Source organism: Carettochelys insculpta, chromosome 1 (assembly GCF_033958435.1).
Source record: "Carettochelys insculpta isolate YL-2023 chromosome 1, ASM3395843v1, whole genome shotgun sequence".
Taxonomy (NCBI): domain Eukaryota; kingdom Metazoa; phylum Chordata; order Testudines; family Carettochelyidae; genus Carettochelys; species Carettochelys insculpta.
In genome coordinates, this window is record NC_134137.1 from 7,552,036 (window position 1) to 7,580,024 (window position 27,989).

The 27,989-nt window shown below is 45.5% G+C and overlaps 3 protein-coding genes across 4 annotated transcripts in view; all 3 read right to left on the reverse strand.

Annotated features, from left to right (window-relative positions):
• Positions 1-1,714: 1,714 nt before the first annotated feature.
• LOC142022856 (olfactory receptor 52P1-like) lies at positions 1,715-14,348 on the reverse strand. The gene is made up of 2 exons (XM_075013162.1): positions 14,344-14,348; positions 1,715-2,697 (listed from the first exon to the last, which is right to left on the reverse strand). Exon 2 carries the CDS (start codon positions 2,663-2,665, stop codon positions 1,715-1,717), a length of 951 nt encoding a protein of 316 aa, XP_074869263.1. The 5' UTR covers positions 2,666-2,697; positions 14,344-14,348.
• LOC142007650 (olfactory receptor 52P1-like) lies at positions 9,382-10,320 on the reverse strand. The gene has a single exon (XM_074984338.1). The coding sequence runs from the start codon at positions 10,318-10,320 to the stop codon at positions 9,382-9,384; it is 939 nt and encodes a 312-aa protein (XP_074840439.1).
• A 4,264-nt stretch (positions 14,349-18,612) lies between the features above and the next one.
• LOC142022905 (olfactory receptor 52N4-like) overlaps positions 18,613-27,989 on the reverse strand; it is a 52,325-nt gene continuing 42,948 nt past the window's right edge. For both annotated transcript variants that reach the window (XM_075013461.1, XM_075013547.1), the window contains one exon: positions 18,613-20,083. In XM_075013461.1, the coding sequence (XP_074869562.1) occupies positions 19,101-20,039 (939 nt within the window). In that variant the 5' untranslated portion in view covers positions 20,040-20,083 and the 3' untranslated portion in view covers positions 18,613-19,100. The remainder of the gene's footprint in view (positions 20,084-27,989) is intronic.

Genomic DNA, 27,989 nt, shown 5'->3' on the forward strand with positions numbered 1-27,989 from the left:
CAACAACTACCATGAAAGCTCCCTCCTAAGCGTCACTGGTAAACTGTTCGCTTAAGTCATCCTTCGCAGACTCCAGAAGATTGCTAAGAGGGTGTACCCCGAATCGCAGTGTGGATTCCGCTCAGACAGGTCTACCGTTGACATGGTCTTCTCTCTAAGGCAGCTGAAGGAGAAGTGCAGGGAGCAGAGGAAGCCACTCTACATAGCCTTCATCGACCTGACCAAGGCCTTTGACTTGGTCAGCAGGGATGGTCTGTTCAAACTGCTCCACAAGATAGGCTGTCCTCCACGGATACTCAAGATGATCCAGTCGTTCCACAAAGACATGAGAGGAACCATCCAATATGACGGTGCATTATTGGATGCTTTCAGAATAAGGAGCGGCGTCAAACAAGGATGCATGCTTGCTCCGGCATTGTTCGGGATCTTCTTTGCACTCCTCCTGAGGCATGCCTTTGGATCTTCAACAGAGGGGGGGGTCAATATGGTCTAACAGATTACCAACACTTCCACTGCTTAATGGGCTCTTGGAAGACATTCAGGGATAAAACACAGCTAAAGAACAGAGCAGAACACTGGCTGACAGTATTGGGGGAAGAAAAAAATCTTTATGGGACCTTAGGAAAGTTGGTCACGCTCATCATAAGTGGTCATCCAGCTAACTAAAACCATGACAGATTACAGATGTTTCTGGATGAGAGAGTTCTGGATCAGAGAGGCTCAACCTGTGTTAAAATAGCCCAACAACAGTGAAATCTTATACAGCATAAAAAATAACAAAATAACATTTTACATTATTTCTTTCCAGTTGCACTTGACTTTTTTTAAGTCAAGTTCACCTGGGAAAACAGTCTATCAACTGCAGCATTGCTAAAAGTTAATGCCAGAAACAAAACAGAAGAAAGATAAGTTCACTGATCAATTTGTCTGAGTAGTATCTATGTTTTTGAGACCTTCAACACAAAACTTTCAGTTTGGCAGTCCTGAGAATGTTGCCAGTGAACAATAAGTAAAACTCTCCACTTCTGTTCCAACAGCCCATGGCCTCCCTAAAACAAGGCAACAAAGAGTTATATGGAAATGTAGGTTATGCAAGTAGGGTAACTTAGTGCCACAAAAAATTCAATCACCTGAATGCTTGGAGGCAATCTCTGTTTCACAGATTCCTACATGAAATCTCAACATCTAATCTGACATCTTTGACAATGGGAAGAGTTGATGTCATTTTTCCACTCTACTCTGTGCGGATTAAGCCTCATTTGGAGTATTGTTTCCAGTTCTGGCCACCACATTTCAAGAAAGATGTGGAGAAATTGGAGAAGACCCAGAGAAGAGTAACAAGAATGATTAAAGGTCTAGAGAACATGAACTATGAGGAAGACAAAAAGAACTGGGCTTGTTTAATGAAGAGCCACTTCTCATTAGAAAGCTGCTGTATTTCCTAGTGGCCTGGAAATCACAGGAGGACCCAGAGACACTAGGTGGGAGAATGGGAGCTGAAAGAAATCAAGTGATGGTCGAAGACAATGAAGTGAATGAGAAAGAGAAAACTGCTTGGTGACTGAGTGATAAGAATTTTCGTTTTCTGACTTCTCTGACTGTGAACTTCCACAAGGCAGAACTCAACCAAAGTGGAATGAAGCAATCTTTATTTAAAAAGACATTTTTCTTCCCCCTCTTGACATACAGCTTTCAAACTAAAGTTCCCTGTCACTCACCTTCTGCATATGTATTTGCCCACTTTGTCACGAAGTTCTTTGGTGTTGACCCCATAAATAATAGGGTTGAGCATGGGGGGAAGGAGAAAACAGAGGTTAGCCAAAATGATGTGAACGTGTGGAGCAATGCCCTGACCAAACCGGTGTGTTAAGGAGGAAAAGAGTGAGGGAGTATAAGATGTCAGTATCGCACAGATGTGGGCTGTGCAGGTGTTGAGGGCTTTCTGGTGGGCTTTCTTGGAGGAGAGCCTCAGAAGAGCCCTGATGATCAGGCCATATGAAAACGCAATGAGAATTAGATCTAACTCATTGACTACAATCGTTATGACTAAGCCATATATCCTGCTAACTGTGGTATCCCCATATGACATCTTTACCACTGCCATGTTGTCACAGAAAGTATGAGGGATAATGCAGTTGGCACAGAAGGGCTGACTGCTCAGGAGTAGGGGCATGGGCAGAATGAAGAGAACAGCTCTTAGCAAACCCACTAGCCCTAGCTTAGCTATTTGTGCATTGGTGAGGATGGAGGCGTAACTCAGAGGGTTACATATGGCAACGTAGCGATCGAAGGCCATTGTCACGAGCACAGATGAGTGCATCACAGAAAACAAATGAAGGAAGAACATCTGGGTGAGGCAGCCACCCACAGTAATGCCTTTCAGATTGAACCAAAAGATACACAGTGCCTTTGGCATGATGGAGGTGGATGTGCCAAGATCTGTTACTGCCAACATGCAGAGCAGCAGGTACATTGGCTTGTGCAGGGTTTCTTCTTTGCCTACAACTGATATAACTGTGACGTTTCCCAAAAGGCCAATCACGTAGAACATAGAAAAGGGGATGGAAATCCAAAGGTGGGCAGCTTCTAGGCCCGGGATGCCGGTTAGGATAAATGTTGGAGGCCCGGAGGAGGTGTGGTTGGAAGGTTCCAGGAGATGTTCCATTTCTCCATCAGGTTCGGGAGTGCTCAGGATATCTGTGAATGGAAACAAGCACATTTATTTATATTAATATTTATCATAATATATTTTGTTTTTAATCAACATCCTAGGAAAGAAGGTGAGCACTGGGGTGTGAACTTTGACAGGAGGCACCAGACATGTTGCAACCAGTTATTATTGGGTTGGGGCATGCAAGATCTCGATTTGTCCCCTCCATTTCCTCTCACCTCTTGAGCCTGACCGCTTACCTAATGTTAATTATTTTACCTCCTCTTCCAGCCTACTTGAGTGACACCCCCAGGGACAGTGGTAGGATTTGCTCTGAAGTCTAATTCATCAAGTATCAATGGTATTAATGCAAACCAGTTGCTAAAATTATTATTCACCTTTTCTAATTACTGATTGTCTCTGTTCCCAGATGATGGAGAACTTCACCTCTTATACCACGGTTGTGATTCTCTTTTCTCATAACACACACAGAGCTCGTGCTAAAAATGACACCTGCAAGCTAGGTCAGGTGTTTCTAATTCCAGTGGAGCTCCACAAGCTGGGCAAGCACTTTGCAGGGTAGACGATATTTACCCCTCACAAACTGCTGGTTACATTCCTGAGGTGAATGATACTTTAACTGTCATTTATTTAGTTCTCCAAGGTGGAACTGTAATATGAATAGGAGCTCTTCTCATGCTTTGTGATAGGATGATAGGATGTACTTATCTTATGTAAAACCAGACATACAACTCAGCTGAAACATTCTTACGTGGTAAGTAATTGGGTTTTGGTTGTTCTTTTTTCTTGTGTGTGTGTGTGTGTGTGTGTCCTTCCCAATCTCCCAGTGGCTCCAGGGGTCAGGATCCCCTTTTGAATCAACAGTTCCTCTAGATTCCTATTGCCTATGTCTACACTACAATGGTCTTTTGAAGGAAGTACCACTGGAAGATCGCTTCTGAAACAGCTTCTTTCAAAAGATGGTGACCACTCATAAAAAAGGGGATCGAAAAATTAATTTACTTTTTCGATAGAGAGCAGCACACCCCAGCCACTCTTTCGAATAAACACGCCAGGAAACTCCATGAATCGAGAAATCCGTGGCCATGAGGAAAAGGCTCCTGGGTTACCTACACACATTTTTTTTTCCCAAAAGAATCTTTTGGAAAAAGGTGCTCATCCTCATCTGAGAGCAGAAGAGAGTCACTGGAAAAAAGTGCCACCTTCTTCCAGTGTAAGATGGAAAGAGCACATCTCCTGCTTTTGGAAGAGCCCTGGCTTTTTCAACAAAACTCACTTGTGTAGAGGTAGCCATTAAGTATGTGTGAGGTTTTTTTATGGCTTCGCTCTGGTGAGCCAAATGCAACGGATACAAGAAAAAAAACCTCTTCTGAAATATGGAGACTGTATGATGGTAGCACAGGACTGAGAGTCAGGACGATGCTTTCTTCTCTCAGCAGCGCCGCCAACGTACTCTGGGAACCGGGGCAGTTCCCTTTACCTCTCTGAACCATAGTTTCCCCATTACTGAAAATGTGTATAACTGTTCTCACCTGCTTCTGTTAATTGTTACAACAATTCATTTTTTTAATTCCAAACCTGCATCATTAGTGATACTATAGTGCCTAGAAACCTGAGCTGAGAGCAGAGCTGTTTTGCTAGGTGCTGTACAGATGCAGAGTGAGAGTCAGGCCTTACTCCAAGGAATCGGTATAAAGAGCATAAGGGGGGTGGGGGATTAGGCCAAATGCAGAGAGGTAAATCAGCCTGTGGAAGTCAGGGAGTATTGGGAATTTAATGGACTAGGAATAAAGGCCCATGCATATTAAGTCATTTTCCCATAGCTATGCAGGAAGTCTGTGGCAGAGGCAGGAATCAAGCCAGATTTTCAGGTTCCTGGTCCAGTGCCATACACACAAAGACACCGCTCTCCTTTTCGTAAGGATGCAGGGATGAGGGGTATTGTATTCTCTGCAAATTTTTCCACCTCACTGTTTTAAGCTGTTTTCAAGATAATTTATGAATAAGTTGAACAGTGCTGGTCCCAGTACAGACACCTGGATCCGTCATTATTTATTCCTTCCCTTTGGTTCCTATCTTGTAAGTGGAGTAACTGGCAATATTTTAGAATCATAGGGTTGGAAGAGACCTCAGGAGGTCATAGAGTGCAGTATCTAAAAGCAGGACTGTTCCAAACATCCCAGGCAGGATGCTGTCAAGCTGGGATTTAAAGACCTCGATGGAAGAAGGTCTGTGGGGCTGGACTAGATGACCTCCTGAGGTCCCTTCCAGACCTAGGATTCTGTGATTCTAAGGAGATTCCACCACCCTTCCAGGTAACCCGTTGCAGTGCTTCACCACCCTCCTAGTGAAATAGTCTTTCCTACTATCCAATCCATGCCACCCCTCCTGTAACTTGAGACCAGTGCTCCTTTTTCTGCCAGCAGCCACGACTGAGAACAGCCTCTCTCCATCCTCTTTGGAACACGCCTACCCCACCCTTCAGGAAGCTGAAGGCTGCTATAGAATCCCAGCTCTCACTTCCTTTTTGTAGACTAAATAAGTCAAAATCCATCAGCTTCTCCTCATTAATCTTGTGCTCCAGCCCCTAATCATTTTTACTGCCATCTGCTGGATCCTGTCCCAGGCATCCACATCCTTTCTGTAATGCTGGGGGTGCGGGGCAGAACTGGATGCAATACTCCAGATGCAGCCGCACCAGTGCCAAATAAAAGGCAATAATCACCTCCCTTGATATTCTGGCAATACTGTGAGACTTCTTCACTACAAGGTCACACTGTTGGCTCATAACCAACCTCTCTTCCACTGTAATCCCCAAGTTATTTTCTGCCAAGCTGCTGCTTAGTCAGCCAGTTCCCAGCCTTTTATTGCTAACATAGGTATAGAAACCTTTCCTATTCCCTTTCGTATCCCATGCTAGCTGCCACTACAGTTGTGCTTTGGCCTTCTTAGCACACCCCTGCATGCTTGAGCAACATATTCTTACTCTTCCCAAGACATCTGTCCAAGTTTCCACTTCTTGTAAGCTTCCCTTCTGCAGTTAAGCTCATTTTCATGACCACCTAAGGAGCCTTCGATCATCTGAAGTAGAAACCTTTTGTTATCTTCGTCATCCTACCTCCCTCTGTTTATAAAAAAAGAGCTCCCTGCCTCAAAGTCAAACCTGTGAGCAGCACAAGCTCTGTTGCAGCGAAGAACTGTGTCGGAGGTAGCAGTGGCTGAAGTTCAGGGGGTTAAACTTCATGGGAGGAGACAGTCCCTTTAGCCTAACCCCCAGCCCCCGTGTGGCACCTCAGAGTTGAGGACAACCCCAGCAGCAGCTCAGCCTGTGACAGGAATGAGGGAGGGACAGACCTGCTGGGAGCGAGAGAGGACATGGCAACTGAAAAAGCAGCCAGTGTGAGTAACTCTTCCTCAAAATGGCATCATGTTTTCACCTGTTGCAGCCCATGGGAAACCCAGACAGACTGTCCTGAGGATGCTTGTCTGTGCTGGTAATTGCTAATGTTGCCACAAGTTTGTAGTGAGGTTGTTCATGCAGGAGGGATAGTACAGAGGTGGGAAAGATGTTAGAGACAGACATCTATGGTATGATCCATGTTACATTACAGTCTGAGCCACTCCACCACCCCCCCGACTCAGGAGGCCTCATTACGCTTCAGCTCTCTGTGCATTAGGCAGGATGCCAGTGGTCTACTTCACCCAGTTTCAGGGCTCTTTGTCATTGTGAACGGCACACTGCTCGTGTTCCCACCAGTCCACGCACACTGTGTGTTCCTGGACCTCCCCCAGTGAGATTGCCAACACTGCCAATTTTCCTCTAAGCCAGAAACCTGATGTTATTTTTACTGCTTTTTGGAGCTTCTCGACCTCTTCAGAACCAGAGAGACAGGGCGCAGAGGGATCAGACCCCCCCGAAGAAATTTTTACCCTAATCCTTTTGAATTTTTAAACCTGTGAGATTTCCACAACTCTCCTCTCAGTTCTTCTATGGTCCAAATGAACTCACCTCTCCTAGAAACTGTTGGATGAGTCCATTTGAAAATGCTGTAGGCCCATGGCAGGTGCAAATCATGCCACTGATGTATGTCCCTGCTTGTGGACGTGGGCTGAACTCTTGGACGTGTTCAGAGTTTTGCCTTTGATCTCAATAGGACCAAGATTTCATCTTCAGTGTTTAACTTGCAGCTCTGGGCTGTGAAAATCACAGCTTTGGATCCTAGCGTCAGTGTGGAGTGACCCACTGAAGGCAGACTGTGAGAGCAGTTTCTGGCCAGAGTGTGACCTTTCTGTGTTGTGAACTCTCCAGTAGCTCTGTTACCCACTGCAGAGGCTTGGGCTGACATTTGTAACAGGATAGTGAAATTGCTGATATGGAAAATAGGAGTGAAGCCGAGGGAAAACCACACAGACCCCCAAAAGTAGCTACTGAGTCAGAGAGAAGGTCACCGTAAGAGACAAGGAACCAATCATAAACAATTTCTGTACATTTGTAGTTCCAGGTTTAACCAGGTAATCCCCTTGGTGTTTCTGTCATTTCTAAGCAGCTGAACTCTGCGTTAGTGAATCCCTGCCTTCATTCTTGACTTGAACCCCCGAACCCATCCTGAGCTCTCAGCACTAACTTTAGTACAGAAAGTGGCAACTCACCAAAATCCTGCTCACCAGAGAGAGGAAATTTCCTCACAGCAACAGGAGGGCAGAGCTTGGAGAATCAGGCTGTGAATCTCACACATCTGACACTCACAGTGCTGGACAGTTACATTTATGATTCTCGTATAAAGTCCCTGCAGGCTTTCTAATTGGCCAGAACACCCAGACAAATCCCTCTGTTCCACAATTAGTTGGAAGAATAGAAAAATGGACCCTGGGGATCTACATATTGAGAGCCTACCCCAGGAGTGGTGTAATGATTCACCAGTACCAGGCACTCAGAGAGTTTCCACTCTCAGGGGTGTCCTCTGTTTTGAAAGGTCAGATATGATAAACTTTGTATCGCCTTGCTGCTAATGCTCCAAAGCTTCTGTGTAAGGCAGCACGAAGGGTCTGTAGGTGGCTTCATCTTGTGAGGAAATTGTCCATTTTTCCTCAGTCGACAATTACCCCTTGCTGTACTATGGCCCAGACTGCTGGGACCATCTCTTTCCAAGGGCTCTCCCCTGCTGGGGTAGTCCAATGAACAACTGTTTGAGGGGTTGTTCAGACAAGCAGCAGTGGCACAGGGACAGAGAAGAGCACCATGGAGACAAACGTGGGCATGGGGGGGAGGCTTTTGAAAATCAAATTTTCTTTGTGACTTTTCATCCAAGGCCAGAGCTGAGACCTTTCCTGGCTCTGAGCGTCATGAGACAGGATCAGGGTCTTTTTGCCCTTCTAAGCCACAGAACTACAACCTGTCTCAAAATCTGTACTTAGTTTTGTTTCTAAGTTAAGTAACTTTCCAGCAATTCACTTGTGGAAAAACCCTTGATCTTTTTAGCTCAGTTGGTTCCATCTCCCAGCACACTCGAATCCCCTGTCCATTCTCTCCTTTTCCATCCCAGCCTGCCCCAATTCCAGAAGCAGGCTGGTGTCTTCTCCATGATCCACAGTCATCCCTTGCTCCCAAAATGCTCCCCCAAACTCTTCCTCTTTTTGGAGCGAGGTGCCTCCCCTCAGACTTGCTCCCTTAGCGAGGGGGTAACAGGCAACTGTCTCAGCCGTGAGAACTTTCACACACTCTTGGCAAATTCCAAGGAAGGCACCTGTTTGATTTCTGCTTGTGCACACATGCTCAGAGTGCTACACATGAACAACTCTCAAGCTGAGAAGTGTTTTCACAACACAAGAGAGAAGGGAACCCTGGGACATTTGAGGGCCAAGATAAATACTGCTGCCACATGGAGGATCCACTGACAGCTGATTCCCTAGAGCTTTTCCTCCGCAGTAGGTGAGGTGCCTCCTGTCACACCTACTCCCTTAGCTAGCGGGAGAGCAGTGAAAGTGTGAGAGTGTCTCGCTGGTGGCAAACCTCACAAGCTGCAAATTCCCAGGCGGACACCCACGCTGCTGCTCTTGTTACACGCTCACACAATGTGTGGAGATTCAAAGACAGCTACACATGAATAATGCACAATCTGAGAAATTTGCACATTATGTAATGAGAAAGATGGGTTGTAAATAAAGAAGAGGAGAGTTCACTGACGCCGAGAAATCTGGATTAGTTGGTAATCTGGTTTGAAGCAGAATATGTGTATAGTAACATAGATGTGCAGATATCTATACCTAGGAACAAAGGATGTAGGTAAAACTTGCATGATGGGGTTTTATCTCAGGAAGCACAATGACACTGAAAAAGACTGGGGGTGCAGCAGGGATATCTAAGCAGGGGCTCCCAAATAACCAAAGGGGAAATTCACCTTGCTTCAGAATTATGCAGTATATTCTGATAGCCTTCGAGTCATTGACAGACAATTGACAGGGTTTATGGATTTGGGGGCTGAGGAATGAACATGAAAAACATCAGGTGATGCTGGGAGAGAGGGCAGACAGCAACAGACACACCAATGCTTAGTGACGGAGTGATAAGATTTTAGGTCTGAGAAACTTTTCATACTGTGAAGTTTGACATTTCTGAGTTCAGTGAAGCTGAAACAAATCACCCTGGAATAAAGAGGAGCTATAACTTCCCCCTCTTCTAACGAATGTTTAAAGTCGGTAGCCCCAGGCAATCACCATGTGCAGGTGTATTTACCCATTTTGTCACGAAGCTCTTTGGTTTTAACGCCATAAATGATAGGGTTGAGCATGGGAGGGACAAGGAGATAAAGGTCAGCCAGGATGATGTGAACTTGGGGTGCGATGCCCTGACCAAACCGGTGTGTTAGGTTGGAAAAGAGGCTGGGGGTATAATACATCAGCATCACACATACATGGGCTGTGCAAGTACTGAGGGTTTTTTGGTGAGCTTCTTTAGAAGAGATCCTGAGGACAGCCCTGATGATGAGGCTATAAGACAGAGCAATAAGGGTTAAATCTAAAGTATTGACTATGAACAAAAGAACCAAGCCATATGTCTTGTTTGCTGAAATATCCCCACAAGACATCTTCACCACAGCTATGTGCTCACATTGTGTGTGGGGGATAAAGCGGTTGGAACAGAATGGCTGCCTGCTCAGGAGCAGAGGAAGGGGCAGAATAAAAAGTACCGCTCTTATCAAACCTGCAAGCACTAACTTTGCTATTCCTGTGTTGGTGAGGATGGTGCTGTATCTCAGCGGGTCACATATGGCAACATAGCGATCAAAGGCCATTGTCACAAGAACAGCTGAATGCATGAGGGAAACTGCATGAAGGAAGAACATCTGGGTGAGGCAGCCACCCACAGTAATGCCTTTCAGACCGAACCAAAATATACACAGTGCCTTCGGCACAACAAAGGTAGGTGTGCCAATGTCTGTGAGCGCCAGCATGCAGAGCAGCAGGTACATCGGCTTGTGCAGGGTCTGCTCTTTGCCCACTGTGAAAAGAAGCATGACATTTCCCAATAGTCCGATAACGTAGAACATTGAGAAAGGGATGGAAATCCAGACATGGGCAGCCTCCAGGCCAGGGATGCCCATTAGGATGAACACTGAAGGGTCAGAGTGAGTGAGGTTGAAAACTGCCATGTGGTGTGGGATGTGTCGGTTGGTCTCAGAAGTGTTCAAGGTGCCTGCGGAGGGACAGAAGAACATTGAGGGAGATTACAGGCTGTATAAAAAATAAATATTTTATTAATATTAAGAATCATGAAAAATGGGTGAGCAGTGAGGTGGCAACATTTGCAAATAGCAGCAGTAATTACGCACCTAGCCCCTCCATCAAGGTGGTGGAAAGAGCGCACACTTGTGGTAATCAAGGTGGGATTTTCTCTGCGGATGGTTCTTTTAAAGGCACACTGTATTTAGATTAAACCATTATGCACATTTACTATTGAAACCATGGCTGTCTCAAGTTACAACACAGAGGCTAGTTAGGATTCCTCTTGCTTGGGGAATGATGGGTGACCAGTGATATCATTCCTCTCTCAAATAGGTTTAGCATAGAGTGGGAACCCTTTGTTTCAAAACCTGGTTTCCAGATCAGTCTGAAGGAAAAATACAGTCTCCCCACGATGGAGTCCAGAGTTACATGGAGTCACCTACACTTGTTGAGTCATAGCATCCATTATTCGTGGGCTGTGCAGAGCATTCACAGGAAACCTCACCGGATGAAAGATAAGTTTCTTCTCAGGCCTATTTTTTCCCCAGTGCTCTGATTAGGGCCTTTGCAACCAGCTGTCTAAACTAAAAGCATCTCGCCTATTTGGTGTTACCTATCTACATTTGGGAAATACGTATTCAAAACAACATATAACAAAATGAAACATAAAACTAAATAGGACAATCATATTCATAAAATAATAACTTTCTCAGTGATGTCTTACACCACACATCTTGCATGAATGTCTCATAATTGTTCTGTCACCATACAATTATACAATATTATTTCTGCTTTGCACAATATGGGGTGCAGTTTCACACAAAGATCAATGTTTTTTTCTATCAGTGTTATGACACAAGAAAAACTACAATGGCAAAGAAACTGAATAATGGTTTGGGTACCCAGGCTGCAGTTCTGTGGCTTGCCAAAGCAAGGAGACCCAGAGACTCCCCAGATGATTTCATCAGCGGAAAAGGTCCTGGCTCTGGTTTTGAACTAACAAAGAACATAAGAATGGCCATATTGGGTAAGACCAGAAGTCCATCCGGCCGCCTAACCCATCTTCTCACAGAGACTATGGTTGGATGCCCCAGAGGGAGTGAACAGAACATGTAGTCACTGAGTGAGTCCTCTCCTGACATCCATTCCAGCCTCTCCCAAGCAGAAGCTAGGGATTCAATTCCTACCCATCCTGGCTAATAGCCACTGGTGGACCTAACCTCCACCAATGTATCTTGTTCTTTTATAAATGCCCAGAAAGTCTTGGTCTTCAGAATCTCCACTTCCCAGGAGTTCAACAAGCGCACTGGGCGCTGTGTGAAGAAAAACTTCCGTTTATTAGTTTGAAACCTGCTACCCATGAATTTAATTTGCTGTCCCCTAGTTCCTTTGTTATGGCAACATGTAAGTAATTTTTCTTAATTCACTTTTCCACAGCAGTCATGATTGTACAGACCCTTTTCATATCTGCTCTTAGTCTCCTCTTTTCTATGCTGAAACATCTGAGTCCTTTTATTTTTACTTCGTATGGCACTTGTTCCAAACCCTTAATCTTTTTCCTGACCTTTTCTGAACCTTTTTCTATGCCACTGTATCTTCTTTTGAGAAGAGGTGATCACACCTGTATGCAATATTCAAATGTGGGCATACCAGGGATTTATATAGAGGCAATATACTTATAAGTATATACTCATAGTATAGTCTAATACTCTACCCCTTTTTCACTGATTCCTAGCATTCTGTTTGCCTTCTTGACTGCTGCAGTGGTCATCTTCAATGACTCAAGATCTCTTTCTTGAGTACTTATAACTAAATTAGTCCCCTTCATTTTCTGTGTATAGCTTGGATTCTTTTTCCAGTGTGCAATACTTTACATTTATCATCATTATATTTCATTTGCCATTTTGTTGCCCAATCACTCAGTTTTGTGAGATCCTTTTTCAATTCTTCACAGTCTGCTTTGGGTTTAACTATTTTGAACAGTTTAGTACCATCAAAAAATTTTATCACTTTCCTGCTTACCCCACTTCTGGAGCACTTCAGCACATGCAGACTGAGGTCAGTACTGCACATTCGATGACCAAAGCCATGATTCTGAAAGCCCAGCTTTGCTGGACAGTGCATGTCATACAAATGCAGGAGTCGAGAATCCCTAAGCAACTCCTCTACAGTGAACTCTCCCAGGGCAAAAGGAATCAAGGTCGGCCTCTCAAGAAGTATAAAGATTGCATGAAGGCCAACATTGCTCATGCTGGTTTAAAACCAGATCAGCTAGAGCAGCATGCAAAAGACTGTACAGGCTGGTGTGCTCTCGTATGACACATGTATGACAACATAGAAGAGCAGTGACGTGTACGCCTCATTGATGCTCATGAGAGGAAGAAAGCAACAGCAGCAGCCACACCAACAGAGCCAAGACATTTCCCTTGCCCCCACTGTGAACGCCCGCGCCGTTCAAAGCTTGGACTCCTCAGCCACATGTGAGTCCACAACCAATAAGCCTGTGCAAGCTCAAGACATCATTGCTGGACACAACAGACTACCTACCTACCTACCAGATCATTTATAGAGAGGTTGAATGGGATTGGTCCTGGTACAGACCCTTGGGGGATACCACTAGTTACCTGTCTCCATTCTGAAAACTTACCATTTACTATCAGGGCCCTTTGTGGCGGCTATAAGCAAAATCCTTGTTTGCCCTAGTTGAATTGGTTGTTTCTAACACATAAGCAAATGTCTAACTTGTTGAGTTTTAAATCAAATTTTACTTTGTCCCATATACAAACACTACATCAATCTTCCCTACAAGCACTCATTACATGTATTTCACTTCTGAAAACACAATATTTTGGGCAAGCCCATTCTTAGATCTAACTAGTATGTTCCATTTCAGTGTCCTGTGGGAGGGTTGCTGATTGGCATGTCAGGAGGTTTCTGTGGTTGCCTACGGCACTCATAGCCATAGATAATTGTCCATGAGTAAAAAATGGTGCAGGTAAACATTTTCCACGTTGCTCTAGACTCTGTCCCTGACTTTTGTCTATAGTCACATGCAAACACTGACCTGACAGGAAATTGTTGGCAGTGCATGCCAAATGGGAAATCCAATTCAGACTGTGACGTGGTTATCTGAGGGGAGAAGACCATTCTCTTGCTTGATTCCTGTCCAACCATTTCTGCTTCTCTGAGCTGCTGTGATACTTTCTGCACAATATAGTGTGTACCATTCCAATGGCCAAGAAGTGGATTTAAATTCTGCAGGAGCATATTTGGGCATTCTCTTTTTAGTTTTATCTTATGAAGTGGGAGCCCACTGGGGTTCAAAGAACATAGGGACTGAGGGGAATAAAGACTAGCTTGTTCCCTGTCCTGAATGGTATCCACACTCTGCAGCAAGGTTATTTTTCCTGGAGCCCAGGCACTCTCTCATTGTCACTCCTTCTCCCCTCCTGCCCTGCCGTCTCTTGTGGTTGTGGTTTGGTCTCTTTATCTGTCTTCTCTCCAACTCCTCCATGTCCCTACCTTGTTCTCTTTCTCTCTCCTCCCTTCCCTGCCTGCAACTGCTTGTTAAGCTCTTCGAGCACTCTAGCAGTGAGTCAGCTGGCCCTCCTTAATTACCTGCCATCACACCCTGTTGTCTTACCTAGCTCTTTCTGTTCTTTCCCTAGCCCAGGATGAGTCCCGAGCTGCCCTTCACCCTATCAGCTGGGGTCTGATGTCCTGACCATATGACACAAGGAACTGATCTTAAAAACAAATATTCATCTAAATTATGTCCACTATATCAGTAGTTCCAGTTTTAACCAGACAAATCCCTTGTTGTTTCTGACAGCATTAGCCAGTGCAAATTGTCATGCTGGTGAGTTCCTGCCTAGATGGTTATGCACTTGAGCTCTGGAATGCTTCCGAAGCCATTAAAACTAACAGGAATGCAGAAAAAGGCAACTCACCGAAATCCCACTCAAAAGAGAGAGGAAATCTTACTCCGACAGGAAGGCCGAGCCCTGAGAATCAGAGTATGAGTCTCACATGTCTGACACTTGGTGTACTGGATGGCAACCTTTATAATTCACCTGCAGTCTCTCTGGATTCATAGATTGACCTGCAGTCCCAGGCAATTCCCTTGGCTTTGTTAGCATAGAAACAAGCAGAAGATAAACCCTGGAGACTACAGCTTGAGAGCCTTTCCTAGGCATGAAAAATGATTCACTGATACCATGGCCCCTTTTTTCCAGGACAAACTGAATCTTACAGACCATTCAGCCTAGCAATTGATCATGGATTTTCTTCTGAGTGCATTGTAGTGTAATCTGCACCAGGTGTGGGAATGCTGCCACAACGCAGGGATCAAAAATGTGTTTCACTGTTAGATGGGTGACTTTCAGGAGCATGCTGACTATACAAAGTGAATGTAATATCATGACACAATATGGGTTCCCAGAGAGTGGAATCATAAAACACATTGTGCTCATACCATTATGAGTTTACAACAATAAGCCTAACATTGTTTTGCCTTTTGAACATAGCTCATGACAAATGAAATCTTCATCGAGGAATTGACCAGCCAGTTGATCATCAAGCAATGATCTCGGGGACCATCAGAAGGTGCCAAAAACCATAATGTCCCAACTGCAGTGCTGCTCTTGTTATACCCATAGGCTATGTCTACACTACACTGTTACATTGAAATAGCAGAAGCTATTCTGAAATAACTAACATCTTGTCTACGCTAACTCACATTATTTCAACACAGCTAAGAAATGTCACTCTTTGGTCCTGGATGGGGACTGGGCTTCAGGAACTGTGCTCCCTGGTATGACTATACTTCCATTTTTGTTTCCCACAGGCTGGTCAGCTGCAAGGTGGGGTGCCCAACAGCCCTCAGAAGTGCCTCCCGGACCCGGCTATATTACTGGCCTGCCTGGAGCATGGAGGAACTCTCCAGCCTCCATCTTGAGGAGATCTGGGCCATGAACCAGATCCCGTGGGAGTGAACATGGGAAGACCTGCAACTCTGCCTGTGGAGTGTCAGGGCACAGGAAGCTCATGTGGTGCATGCATCAGTCCTGCTTCTGGAAGTTATCACCTTTATCTGGGCCATGGTGCAACCCTTGCCCCTCACCCACCATCACTCCCCCCCCTCACTCTCGTCCTTCTGCTTCCCCCTCAATATCCTCCCCTGACACCAGGGACTCTAAGGTTATGTAACCCACGGGGGACAGTACCCCACACAGCCCAAGCACTGATCCTCCCTGCCCCACCCCCCCATTGCAGCCCTCCACACACCCTCCCCAGTTATTTTGACCCTTCCCCCTTTTAAATAATGACCTGTTCATTTTCAAATCACAACATCTGTTTATTGCACCATCTGGATGAGGTGGGGGCAAAATGGAATTTCTAAACAGCTTTCGAGTGCGGACGCGTTATTCTGAAATAAGTTATTTTGAAACAGCCATTTTGAAATAACTCATTTCGGAATCGGGCAGTTGTGTAAATGTGGGCATACCTATTGTGTGGTGCTTCAAGGACAGCCACCCAGGAATAACTCACTATTTGAGAATTTTGTAAGGAGAGAGGGGGACCCTGGGACATGAAAGAACAGAGATAAATGTAGCTGCCATGTGCTAGAGCCGCAGGAAAAATGACAGGATTCTTGCATGGAAACAGGTATTGTTATGCTGGCCTATGACTATGCTCAGAAGGATGGGCATGAAGGGTTCAAGGGTCTTGGTCTTTCGAACTACAGACCTACAGTTCTGTTAGTTCCCTTGTCTGGTTTGGTTGTTTGTATCTGGCTACTCAATTTCTTGCAGATTCCCAGCTTTCTATGTGTCAGCAATTAAGCTGCCAACCCTTCTCATGCCAGAATAATGCTGCCGTTTTCAGGTGACACAAAAATTGGGGGGATCATAAATAATGAAGAGAAACCTGGATAGATTGGTAATCAGGGTTGAAGCAGACAATGTTAATTTAAATATGCCTGTGTCGATATCTACATCTAGGAACAAAGGATGAAGGTAAAGTTTACACGATGAGGAAATATTGAGGGAAGCTCAATGACTTTGAAAAAAAAAAAAGACGTGGGGGCCTGAACAGATAATTATCTAAAGAGGGGGTCTAAAATAGCCAGAGTGGAAAGTCAACTTGTTTCAAAATGCTCCAGTGTATTCTGATAGGCTTAGGCATAAAGTCAATTTTAAGGCAGTTAGCTCGATTTTACGGTGTCACTGTCTTCACTATGAATGCCATAAGGTCAATTTTAGGGAGCACTAAAGGTCAATATTATTTCACCCACTAAGGAAGTCAATGTAGCATCAAGTTCAAATTTAAAAGGTTGAATTAATGATAGTGTGGAAACTCCATTTATTTAAATCGACTTTAGTGGCTACCAGAGGTGTCCCATACGTATCCCACAATGCCCCACAGTTGTCTGCTCTGGCCACTTCCATATCCACTGCTGTCCACGTGCTCAGAAAGTAGATAATAGGAAGCCTGCAAATTTGAATTTGGCACCAGGAAACACAGGAAACTGAAGTGGGCACCTGGGCCCATTTTGAATTTATTTCTTTATTATCAGCATGGCAATCACATCTACCCATGAAAAAATAGCCCCAGCATGGGGTGGTGGCTTCTTCCCTCCACAGGATATAGGAGGAGAAGCCAAGATTTTTTTTTTTACTGTGTTGGTGCCAGCCCCCGCCCCACCACACCATGTGGCAGCTCGGCTGTGGCGGCCATGCTTGTCTGAGAGACCAAGAAACTTCTTTTCTGCAGTTCACATTTGAGTGGGGCAGCCCCCAACCCTCTCCCACAGGCACTATGCTGTTGGGGTCTATCCACCACCACACCACATCATGTGGCTAGCCCCTGATCCAATAAAAACATGTGCCTGTGGTGCAGTGCAGACCAGGCTGCCAGACAGCACCATGTCCTGGTCTGCTCTCAGTGAAGGTTCCAAAGGCAGGAAAGATTTTGGGGACTAGCTGTCACCAGAGGGACATCTTCACTTCCCCCCGGAAAGGATTTTCAAGGTCTGCCTGTCGCTGGGGAGGAATGTCACAACTGGCCCTTTGACCAATTTCCCTCATGAATGACATCCCTCACTGAACGTGGGGCATGGCCCCTCATAGTCATAGGAATTGAGGGCTGCCCTTCCCACCAGAGAAAGCCACTGAAGGGACCCTGTCAACTGGCCCTTCAACCAGTTTCCCCAATGACATCCCTCATTGAATGTGAAGCCGGAGCGGCAGGGGGGAATGTTTCTGGGAGAGGAGGATGATTTCTGGGAGATTCAGAGAGGATGTTTCTGGGAGAAGCCACACCATTCTGGTGAGGCAGGAGTGGCATCGAGGTGTGGGGGAGAAGGGGCTGGTGGGGTCATTTGAGATGGCACAGTTACCTGGGTGATCCCAGGGCACATAGCTCCACAATAGGTTCTGACGACCTCCATGTCCCGTGTTGGACATATCTGTGTAGTAAAATGGGAAGCCAAAACTCCTGTCTAAATCTTTGCACCACAAATTGCCTTCCCTCCATTCGGGGAACTGCCGGCTCTTCCCCTGCCTGAGGGAGTTGGCTTCATTTGTTACGGTTTGAACTTTCCTCAACTTTACTGGCCTACTCTTTCCTCAACTTTGTTATTATCCTATTGTACTTCAGCCATATTGGCCCAGAAATAGAGCTCTTGGATAGCATCTGTCATTACTGGAATGCACTCCAGCAAGCAGCCTTAGTTGGGGCAGGCTTTGGAAAAACAGTGTGAAAATTCTTCTGTCTGTTTGTTTTAAATTGAGGAAGGAGTGAGGACATCACAAGCAGTATTCTGCTCCTGTAGTATTTCAGGGAGGACATGTCTGGTTTCAAGGGGGCAAAAATTGGCTGGGAGGCCACTTGAGATGGCAGAGACACAGGGATGATCATAGGCACAGAGTCATGCTGCCATGTGGGTATGACAGTCCCCTAACTAGTGCACTAGTTGGCTGATCAGACATAAGTCGTACCTAAAGGTGTTCCTTCTACAGGGGCAAAGCAGCTGAGTAACCAGTATGCATGGTTTAGTCATCCACTGAAGCCAGCCCCTGGTTTTCTTTTTTGCCTGGGATTTCCTACTTTTCCTTCTTTCCTTCTGAAAAAAATTGGCTGTTTGCACTCCATGGGAGGGGAATGAGGGCAATGCAACGTGGGAAGATGATATCACATACTCATAACCACTTGCAGCACATTTTTTCCCATATTGAACCAGCAAAAATGCACAGAATGCTTCAGGGCTGACGGAACTGTGGGATAGGTTCCCACAATGCACTGCTGCAGCACTCAATGTTTTGCAGTGAAGTGTGGCAGCACTAACTCTATTTTGTGGGGAGCTGAGCATAATCAAAATCAAATTTATAAAGCCCAACATTATTAAATAGAATTTAATAAAATCAAATTTGTATAATAGTATTGACCTAGCCTTGCAGTCATGGGTTTGAGGGCTAAGGGGTAGCCACGAAAAAAGTAAGGTGATGGTGGGAGAGAGGACAATCAACAATAAAGACAAAAATACTTAGTGACGGAGTGATAAGATTCTAGGTCTGAGAAACTTCTCAGACTGTGAATGTTGGACATTTCTGAGCTCAGTGAAGCAGAGACAGATCACCCTGGAATAAAGAGGAGCTATAACTTCCTCTTCATGCCATGAATGCTTACAGTCGGTGACCCCAGGTAATCACAATTTGCAGGTGTATTTACCCATTTTGTCACGAAGCTCTTTGGTTTTAACTCCATAAATGATAGGATTGAGCATGGGAGGGATGAGGAGATAGAGGTCAGCCAAGATAATGTGAACTTGAGGTGCAATGCCCTGACCAAACCGGTGTGTTAGGTTAGAGAACAGGCTGGGAGTATAATACATCAGCATCACACATACATGGGCTGTGCAGGTATTGAGGGTTTTTTGATGAGCTTCCTTGGAGGAGATCCTGAGGACAGTTCTGATGATGAAGTTGTAGGAAAGAGTAATTAATGTTAAATCTACCCCATAAACTATAAACAATAGCACAAAACCATATATCTTGTTGACAGAGATATCCCCGCAGAACATCTTCACCACAGCTACGTGCTCACATTGTGTGTGGGGGATAAAGCGGTTGGAACAGAATGGCTGCCTGCTCAGGAGCAGAGGGAGGGGCAGAATAAAAAGTACAGCTCTTGTCAAACCTACAAGCACTAACTTAGCTATTCGCACATTGGTGAGGATGGTGCTGTATCTCAGGGGGTCACATACGGCAACATAGCGATCAAAGGCCATTGTCACGAGGACCGCTGAGTGAATGAGTGAAACCACATGAAGGAAGAACATCTGGGTGAGGCAGCCACTCACAGTAATGTCTTTCAAACTGAACCAAAATATACACAGTGCCTTCGGCACAACAAAGGTAGGCGTGGCCATGTCTGTGAGCGCCAGCATACAGAGTAACAGGTACATCGGCTTCTGCAGGGTCTGCTCTTTGCCCACTGTGAACAGAACCATAAAATTTCCCAAGAGGCCAATAACATAGAACATTGAGAAAGGGATGGAAATCCAGACGTGGGCAGCCTCCAGGCCAGGGATGCCCATTAGGATGAATGTTGAAGCCTCAGAGTGAGTGAGATTGAAAGGTGCCATAAGTTGCTGGATGTGTTGATTGGGCTCAGAAGTGTTCAAGGTGCCTGTGGAGGGAGAGAAGAACATTGAGGGAGATTGCAGGCTGTGTAAATAATAAATACACTATTAATTTTAACAATCATGACAGAGGGGTGAGCAGTGAGGTGGCAATATTTGCAGACAGCACCAGATGATTTGGATCAAAGTCATGTCCAGAGCAATCCTGAGAGGGATCTTAGCTAGCCAGGTGAATGGGCAGGAGGATGGAAGCTGAACTTATGTGTCAAGGAGTACAGTGCAGATATGCTTTGAAGGTATCTCACACCACTCAAATTTTCCTTTGTGACCCCAGGACAGGGACCCAGACATCAGGGTGCACAGGTCTGTGAGACCTGGCTCACGCTGCAAACACAGACAGAAACTCTGAGGCATACATTTCAGGTTTTAACTTGAAAGTGGAACCAGGGACATGTGGAAGCAGCACAGCCTGAATATTGGTGCAGTTTGCAGATGGTGCAAAAAGAAATAAAAATGACCTGACCACATAATATTTTGTCACTGCAGAATGAGCAACTGTTGATAACTAACAGCGGAAATGACCCCACAGGATTCTGGGTTTAATTTGTGTCTCCCAGTGGCCCCCTATTTCAGGCAGCTGCCAGTGGCTCTTGCATGAGGAGCAGTATTAACCTGGACCCTCACTTCTCCCAGAGGTGCCCATATGCATTCTATAATGGGCACACTTTTCCATTTGCAAGTTGTTTCTGCATAGGGGCCCTTGTAGCTGCAGACATTGTCTATGAGTGTAACAAAAGCAGAGGCACAGATGCCCTGGCATTCACCACTTGTTTGGTTGGTTTCTCACCAGTGAGACAACGTGACTATTCTCCCCACAACCCAGGGATCAGGCATGCTAGGGGAGTCTTCAGACCCTGCAGAGGAAGAATGGGCTGGAACCTGAGGCAGCTCAGAGGTTGTGGGGTACAGGGATCACAACGGAGCATATAGAAGACACTGACAAGCAGTGTGCTGTTGGAAGGGGGCAGCCTCTGGCAGTGAAGGAGAATATTAACACAGGGTGGAAGGAAGGTGGGAGATTCAAGCAGAAGAGGAACCAATTTTGTCACATTCCCCCTGGGTGTGGTTTGGAACTGAGGTGCCCCTGAGCTCTCCAACTCATTAGCCTGGGTTCCTCCCTCAGTGTGCTCCTGTGAGCAGCTGCAGACCCACTCCAGCAGCATTTTCACAGCATGGGGAACTCCCGGCTGCAGTTCCACGAAGGTGCTTTGACCAGCCTCTGTGTGACCCAGCCTCAGAGAGGCTACAAGCAAAATCACCCCCAGCACCCTAGACTGGGACCCCTCAGCTGTGCCATCCTACCCTAGTCCAAACATGAGCATTGTGAATTTATTATCCACTTTGCCACTCCGGCAAGGTGGATGGGAGAGGGCACCCTTGTGGTAACCCAGCTAGGATTTTCTCTGGAGACTTTTCTCTTAAAGGCATAATGGGTTTAGGTTAAGAGATAATGCACATTCAATAATTACATTGTGTCTCTCTAAGGCTGCCACAACCAAACTAGTACTCTCTTTATCCTGTGTCTAGCACTCCATGCAGCTGAGTCTTTTTTCCCTCAGGTGTTTCTAAGATTCTTCTTGCCTGGGGAGTAAAGAACCACATCATTCCTGTCTCATATAGCTTTAGCGTTTGGCAGCAACACTGTTTCAAAACTTTGGTTTCCACACCAGTGTATGAGAAAAGTACAGACAATCGAGGACAGAATCCAGAGTGATGTGGGGTCACATATGTTTCTCCTCAGGCGTCATGTCCTTTTTTGCTAACATGTTATTACTCTTAATGGGCCCTTTGAAACCTGCTACCTAAACTGAAGTAATCTTGGTGTTATCTAGGGGTTAGTGTGTTAAGAAGGAGGCCTAGCTTAGTGGTTTGAGCATTTGTCTGCTAAACTCAGGGTTGTCAGCTCAGCCCTTCGGGGGCTTTTCAGGGATTACAGGAACATTGATTATTAAAAAAGAAGAAAAAAGGATGGTGCTTGGTCCTGCCAAGAGACAGGCAACTGGACTTCATGACCTCCCAAGGTCCCTTCCAGCTAAATGAGCTGTGTATCTTCAAACATTTCAGATACAGATATTCATAAGTTACAAAAATGATACTTGCATCTAAATAGGAGAATCGTGTTCAGAAAATCATAAATTTGCCAGTGACATCTAACACAACCTGCCTTGTGTTAATGTATCATAATTATTCTACGGTCATATAAGTGTAGTACCCAGAGGCACTGAGACCTCATCTGGAGTGAGTGAAGTCTCTGCTCTACAGCCTCAGCTGAGAGCCAGCTGACCTTCAGCTCACATGGTAGCGTGCAGGGCTTTAGCCCCTATGCTCCCAGGTTCTATAGCTGGTGCTGGAGACCTGGGTCTGTTGGCGTTACAGAAGTATATCATAATAATTCCACTTTGAACAATATGGGGAGCAGTGTCACACAAAGATTGACGGTTGTTTCTATAAGTTGTAATGCCAGACATGAAAGGTTAAGAACAACAATTGCAAACAAACTGAATAACAATTGTGACAACCAGGCTGCACCTCTATGGCAGAGACTCCTTAGATGCTTTCAGCACCAGGAAAGTGCCCAGCATGAGCCTTGGGACAACAATCATAAAGAAAAAATAATTGCAGGACTCCCTCTTTCCTGTACATGTACATGTTGCTCTATGTCCCTACCACTCCTAGTACTACTCCACCCTCCTTAGACACACTCCGCTGCCACTGCAGCCCCTAACTCTGCCAGCCGCTCACACACATCCCACTTCTTTCCCCACTACCTTCAAGTACTGGCCAATAGTCCATGCTGGTCTTCCACATTCATAATTTCCAGCCCTGCCACACAGTTTGCTACCTCACCTCACACCAACACCAGGGGCCATTACTCAGAGTGATATCTGAAGTGGAACTCAGTGTCTGCCCAAAACTGGGGGGAAAAAAAAGCAGACAATAAATCTTGAGGCAAAGGGAAACCCATTAGCAGCTCAGCCTGTGCAGGACAGACCTGGAGGGCCGGAGAGAGGATGTGGAGATTAAAAGGAGCCTTTGCTATGAACTCTTCTTCAAAACAATGCAAAGCTTTTTCGTATAGTACCCCAACATGTCTTCCTGAAGCTCCTGCTCCCTCAGGGCAGTTGCTGTCATTTCCACATACCTGTACAGGTCTTGCTCATGCAGGGACTGACAGTCCAGGAAGGGGACGGAGTCAGAGACAATTAGCTATACTATGGTCCACTTTATCCTATGGTCCAAGACACCTCCTGTCCTCTGGGGCTTCATTACACCTTTTCCGGCTGAGTATTAAGCAGGTTGACATTCCTTATATCAACCACATTCAGAACTCTGTACCACTATGGCCTGGAACACTCCTTATCCTGCTGTCCCACTCCACCACTCCCACACACACTGTGCATTATTCCTCGACTTCCCCAGGGAGATTTCCAACCCTGTCTTCAAGCCAGAAACCTGGCATTTTAAAGGTATTTTCCTGTGACTTGCCCTTTCCAGAACCAGAGAACCAAGGGCTTACAGAAAGCAGAATCCACTGTCCCTGCAAAAAATAAAATAAAATAAAACAAAATAAAATAAATGATCCCCTCATTATATCCTCCTTCTGTGGTCCAAATGAGCTTCCCTTTCCTTAGAAGCCATGGGATGACTCTGGTTGATCTCAGTGAAGGGAGGTAGCTAGTGTAAATCACACCATTTCTTTAAGTCCCTACTTGGGGGTTGAGGGTGGAATCCTGTTTGTGTTTGGAGTTTTGCCATTGGTCTGAATGGGATCAGATTCACCCATAATGTTTATATTTTGGCTCATGCCTGTGAAAATCCTCCAATTCTTGTGGTGTCTGGGACTGGGAAGGGAAGTTAGAATAGCAGAATCGCAAGTTTGCTCTCAGGGACTATGTCTACAGAGTGGTTGCTGTTTCGGTGTCCGTATGCATCCCAAAATAGCAATGTGGTGCCTTTTCCCCACACTCAGAATAACACTGTCGTTTTGAACACGGCATTCCTGTTTCAGTACACTTCGTCATACGAGGGTAATGGAACATTCGGGGTAGCCACTTATTCCAAACACCAGTGCGGTTCGGATGGCAGCGAGATCAGCATAAGGAATTTTGAAATAACGTACACAATTTGCACAGTGCAAACTGTGTAAATTGCTTCAAAAACAACTCACTGTGTAGCAATAGCCAGAGACTCCGACCTCAACTGGCAGTGACCCAGTGAAGGAAAAACGTGGGAGGGGAATTAGTCTCCAGTGTAGCTCATTCTTGTTGTGAACCCTCTGGTAACACAGTCAACAAGGCAGAGGTTTTGGTCGCCATTCCTAATAAGGCAACAAACCAGAGAAAACCCCACATTATCCCCTGTGATGTAGTGGTGGATACGTGTGCATACATGTGTGTCTCACAGAGGATGTGGGGCTCCTGCTGAGGGTAATGGAGGCAACCAGGTGACACCTCTGGACTCCAGACAAAGGAGGAGGTGGAGCCTGAGGGGTTTGAATTGGAACTGGGAGTTGGAAAGCAGTTAATCTGGGCGGGGAGAGAGAGAGACAAAGGAAGGGGGCAAGGCCCTGTCTCCAGGGGCCCCTTGGGGCCTCCTCTCCCCAACGTGGATTGGACTGGTTGTCCCTGATTGCTGTACTGATTCTTCTGTAAGATATTGTGCCCTGTCAGCTAATAAACCCACTGTTCTCCTGCTGAGTGAGAGTCACTCCTGCCTGTGGAGGGGGTGCAGAGCTTGAGAACCCCTGAACCCCATCACGCTTCCCCCGACCCAGATGAAGGTCCTGAGACAGGTAGAAGAACATAGTCAGTGACAAGGAAATGACATTACAAGACACAGATTTGTCCAATCCCTTCTTCCTTCTGACAACACAAAACAGCACAAGTTGTCAGGCTGTTGAATTCTTGCCCCGCTGGTTCTTCGCTTGAACTTTGGAATGCTTCCAAAGCCCTAAGAACTCACTGTAATGCACAAGGAAGCAACTCACCGGAATCCCTCTCAGAAGAGAGAGGCAATCTCCCAGGAAGGTCGAGCCCTGAGAATCTGTGTGTGACTCTCACATGCCTGACATTTGGTGTAATGGATGGCACCCTTTATAATTCCACTTTACAGTCTCTCTGGATTCCGCGATTGGCCTACAATCCCCAGCAATTCCCTCGGTTTTGTCACCATAGAAACGAGCTGACAATAAACCCCATAGGCTGCAGCTTGAGAGCCTTTCCTACGAGTGAAGAAATTATTCACTGATACCAGGGTCTGTTTTTTTCTCCCTCTCAGCCCAAACGGAGTCTTGTGGGCTGTTCAGCTTAACAAAACGGATCATGTTTTTTTTTTTTTTCCTGAGGGCAATGTTGTTCATTCTGCACCATCTGTGAGAACATTGCCACAACATAGAGGTCATAAGAGTTTTCACTATTCGGAGGATGACTTCGGGGAGCACGCTTTCTACAGAAAGTGAATGTAACATCACAGGACAATGTGGTTTCCTGACAGTGTAATCATATAAAACCTATTCTCATACTGTTATTACCCTTTACATTGTTAGGCCTCCTGAACATATTTCAAAACAAATGGAATCTTAGATCAAGCAACTGACTACACAGATGATCAACAACCAGTATCAGTTTTTCCTTCCCCTCAGAATCAGTGTTGAGACACCTTGAAGGCACCCACAGACATAAGCGTAGTGATGAAAAATGAAAATTGAAGTTCATGTGAATTCAGCATTAAATAAATGAATGGAATTTTTTTTTGTTTTGTCTTTCTTACTGTGTTCCACAGACAGATTCTGGCAATGGTGAATACTGTTTCGAAACTGCAACAATCCAAAGAAGACCTATGCAAAGCATCAATATTGCTTTCCAAACCTGCTGAACTTGTAGTTATTTTCAGATTGATTTGAAAGAAGCCAAACATTCAGCAAGTAAATTATCAGGAAAGTGGTGTAGATAAGTTAACTTTGTACAACAAATAAATTGGAAGACTGGGCCACAAGAAATTTGTTAAGGTTCAATAAGGACAAGTGCAGAGTCCTGCACTTGGGCTGGAAGAATCCCAAGCATTGCTACAGGCTGGGGTCAGACTGGCTTGGTAGTAGTTCTGCAGAAAAGGACCTGGGAGTTGTAGTGGACGAGAAGCTGGACATGAGTCAACAGTGTGCCATTGTAGCCAAGAAGGCTAATAGCGTATTAGGTTGCGTCAAGAGCAGCGTTGCCAGTAGATCCAGAGAAGTGATTATTCCTCTTTATTCGGCTTTGGTGAGGCCACATCTGGAGTACTGTGTCCAGTTCTGGGCCCCCAGTTATAGGAAGGATGTGGCTACACTGGAGAGGGTCCAGCAGAGGGTGACCAAGCTAGTTAGGGGGCTGGAGCATATGACTTATGAAGAGAGGTTGAGGGAATTGGGACTGTTTAGTCTGCAGAAGAGAAGACTGAGGGTGGACTTGATAACAGCCTTCAACTTACTGAAGGGAGGTTGCAAAGAGGCTGGACAGAGGCTGTTCAGAGTGGTCACAGATGGCAGAACACGGAACAATGGTCTCAAGTTTTGGCTGGGAAGGTCCAGGTTGAACATTAGGAAAAACTTTTTCACTAGGAGGGTGGTGAAGCATTGGAATGGTCTACCCAGGGAAGTAGTGGAGTCTCCATCCCTGGAGGTGTTTAAGTCTCGCCTCGACAAAGCCATGGTGGGGCTGATCTGAGGGTTTTGGTCCTGCTTAATGCAGGGGGCTGGACTCGATGGTTTTTATAGGTCCCTTCCAGATCTATTGTTCTATGATTCTATGAATTAAAATATTTATTTATTTATTTATTTATCTGCACATAAATAATAAATCTCAATTGAGTGTTGGACTTGACTGATTCTCTTTACTTTTTCTTTGGACTACCTCAGCAGGGCAGAGCCCTCGGACTGAGATGGTCCCAACACCCAGGGCCATACCACAGCAAGAGGTAGTTGTTGCCTGAGGAAAAAGAGAAATGTCTTTACAATATGAAGCCCCGAGCAGGTGCCTCGTGGGAAGCAGACGCCCTTCATGATGTCATATCACACACAGCAGCTTTGGAACATTAGCAGTAAAGTGGTAGGAAGTGAACCAGGAAATGTTAACTTAAATGGACAGCCTGTACAAAAGGTCAATGGAGTTCAGCATTTTCTGTCACTTGGCTGCTTCCTCACTGCCTCTGTGAGTGTGTATGTGCTGGCTGTTCTCTGTTCCTGATGCCTTTTCCTGCTTTCCCAGACTTCCTCCTTCTCTAAAACAACCACCTGTGTGGTTCCCACACCTGAAGTTCAGGTCCCAGGTCTTCTCCACCAATTTCCTTCAAACCCCCACCTCTGTCCCTCACTGTGTCACTCCTCTCCTCTACCTGACCCTGCTCCTCGGAGTCCCCTACCTCCTGCTGTTTACCAGTGAAAAATAGAACCACACTTAAGAGTGAACTCTGACCTCCTGGCCCTCCATGGTCCAGCCCCATTGGCTGAGTTGCTTCAGCAGCAGCAGGCACAGCAGCAGCAGAAGTCCTAGACTTGGGCCTAATATAGGAACTAGCCATCAACCAAAGAGCCTCGGTATACAAACTTCATAAGCAGTTATGTGGCACAAAGATCAAAGATGGAGAGAGAGTGATCTAGGGTCCTAAGAAGAATCAAAGCTGTGTTTATCTTTCTTATTTGCATCAGAATATTACATTTCACTTTCAGAGTACAGAGAAGTCCACTGTCATAAAATTATATCATCCCAGGGCTGGAAGAGACCTCAGGAGGTCATTAAGTCCAACTCCTGCTCAAAGCAAGAAAAGCCCCAACTAAATCATTTCAGTCACGGCTTTGTAAAGCCAGAATTGAAAAACTTCTTGGAATTGAGATTCTATCACCTCTCCAGGACACATATT

Coding starts and splice junctions, on each gene's coding strand:
- LOC142007650 (XM_074984338.1), bottom strand. CDS start 10,320: ATGGCAGTTTTCAACCTCACTCACTCTGACCCTTCAGTGTTCATCCTA.
- LOC142022856 (XM_075013162.1), bottom strand. CDS start 2,665: ATGGAACATCTCCTGGAACCTTCCAACCACACCTCCTCCGGGCCTCCA.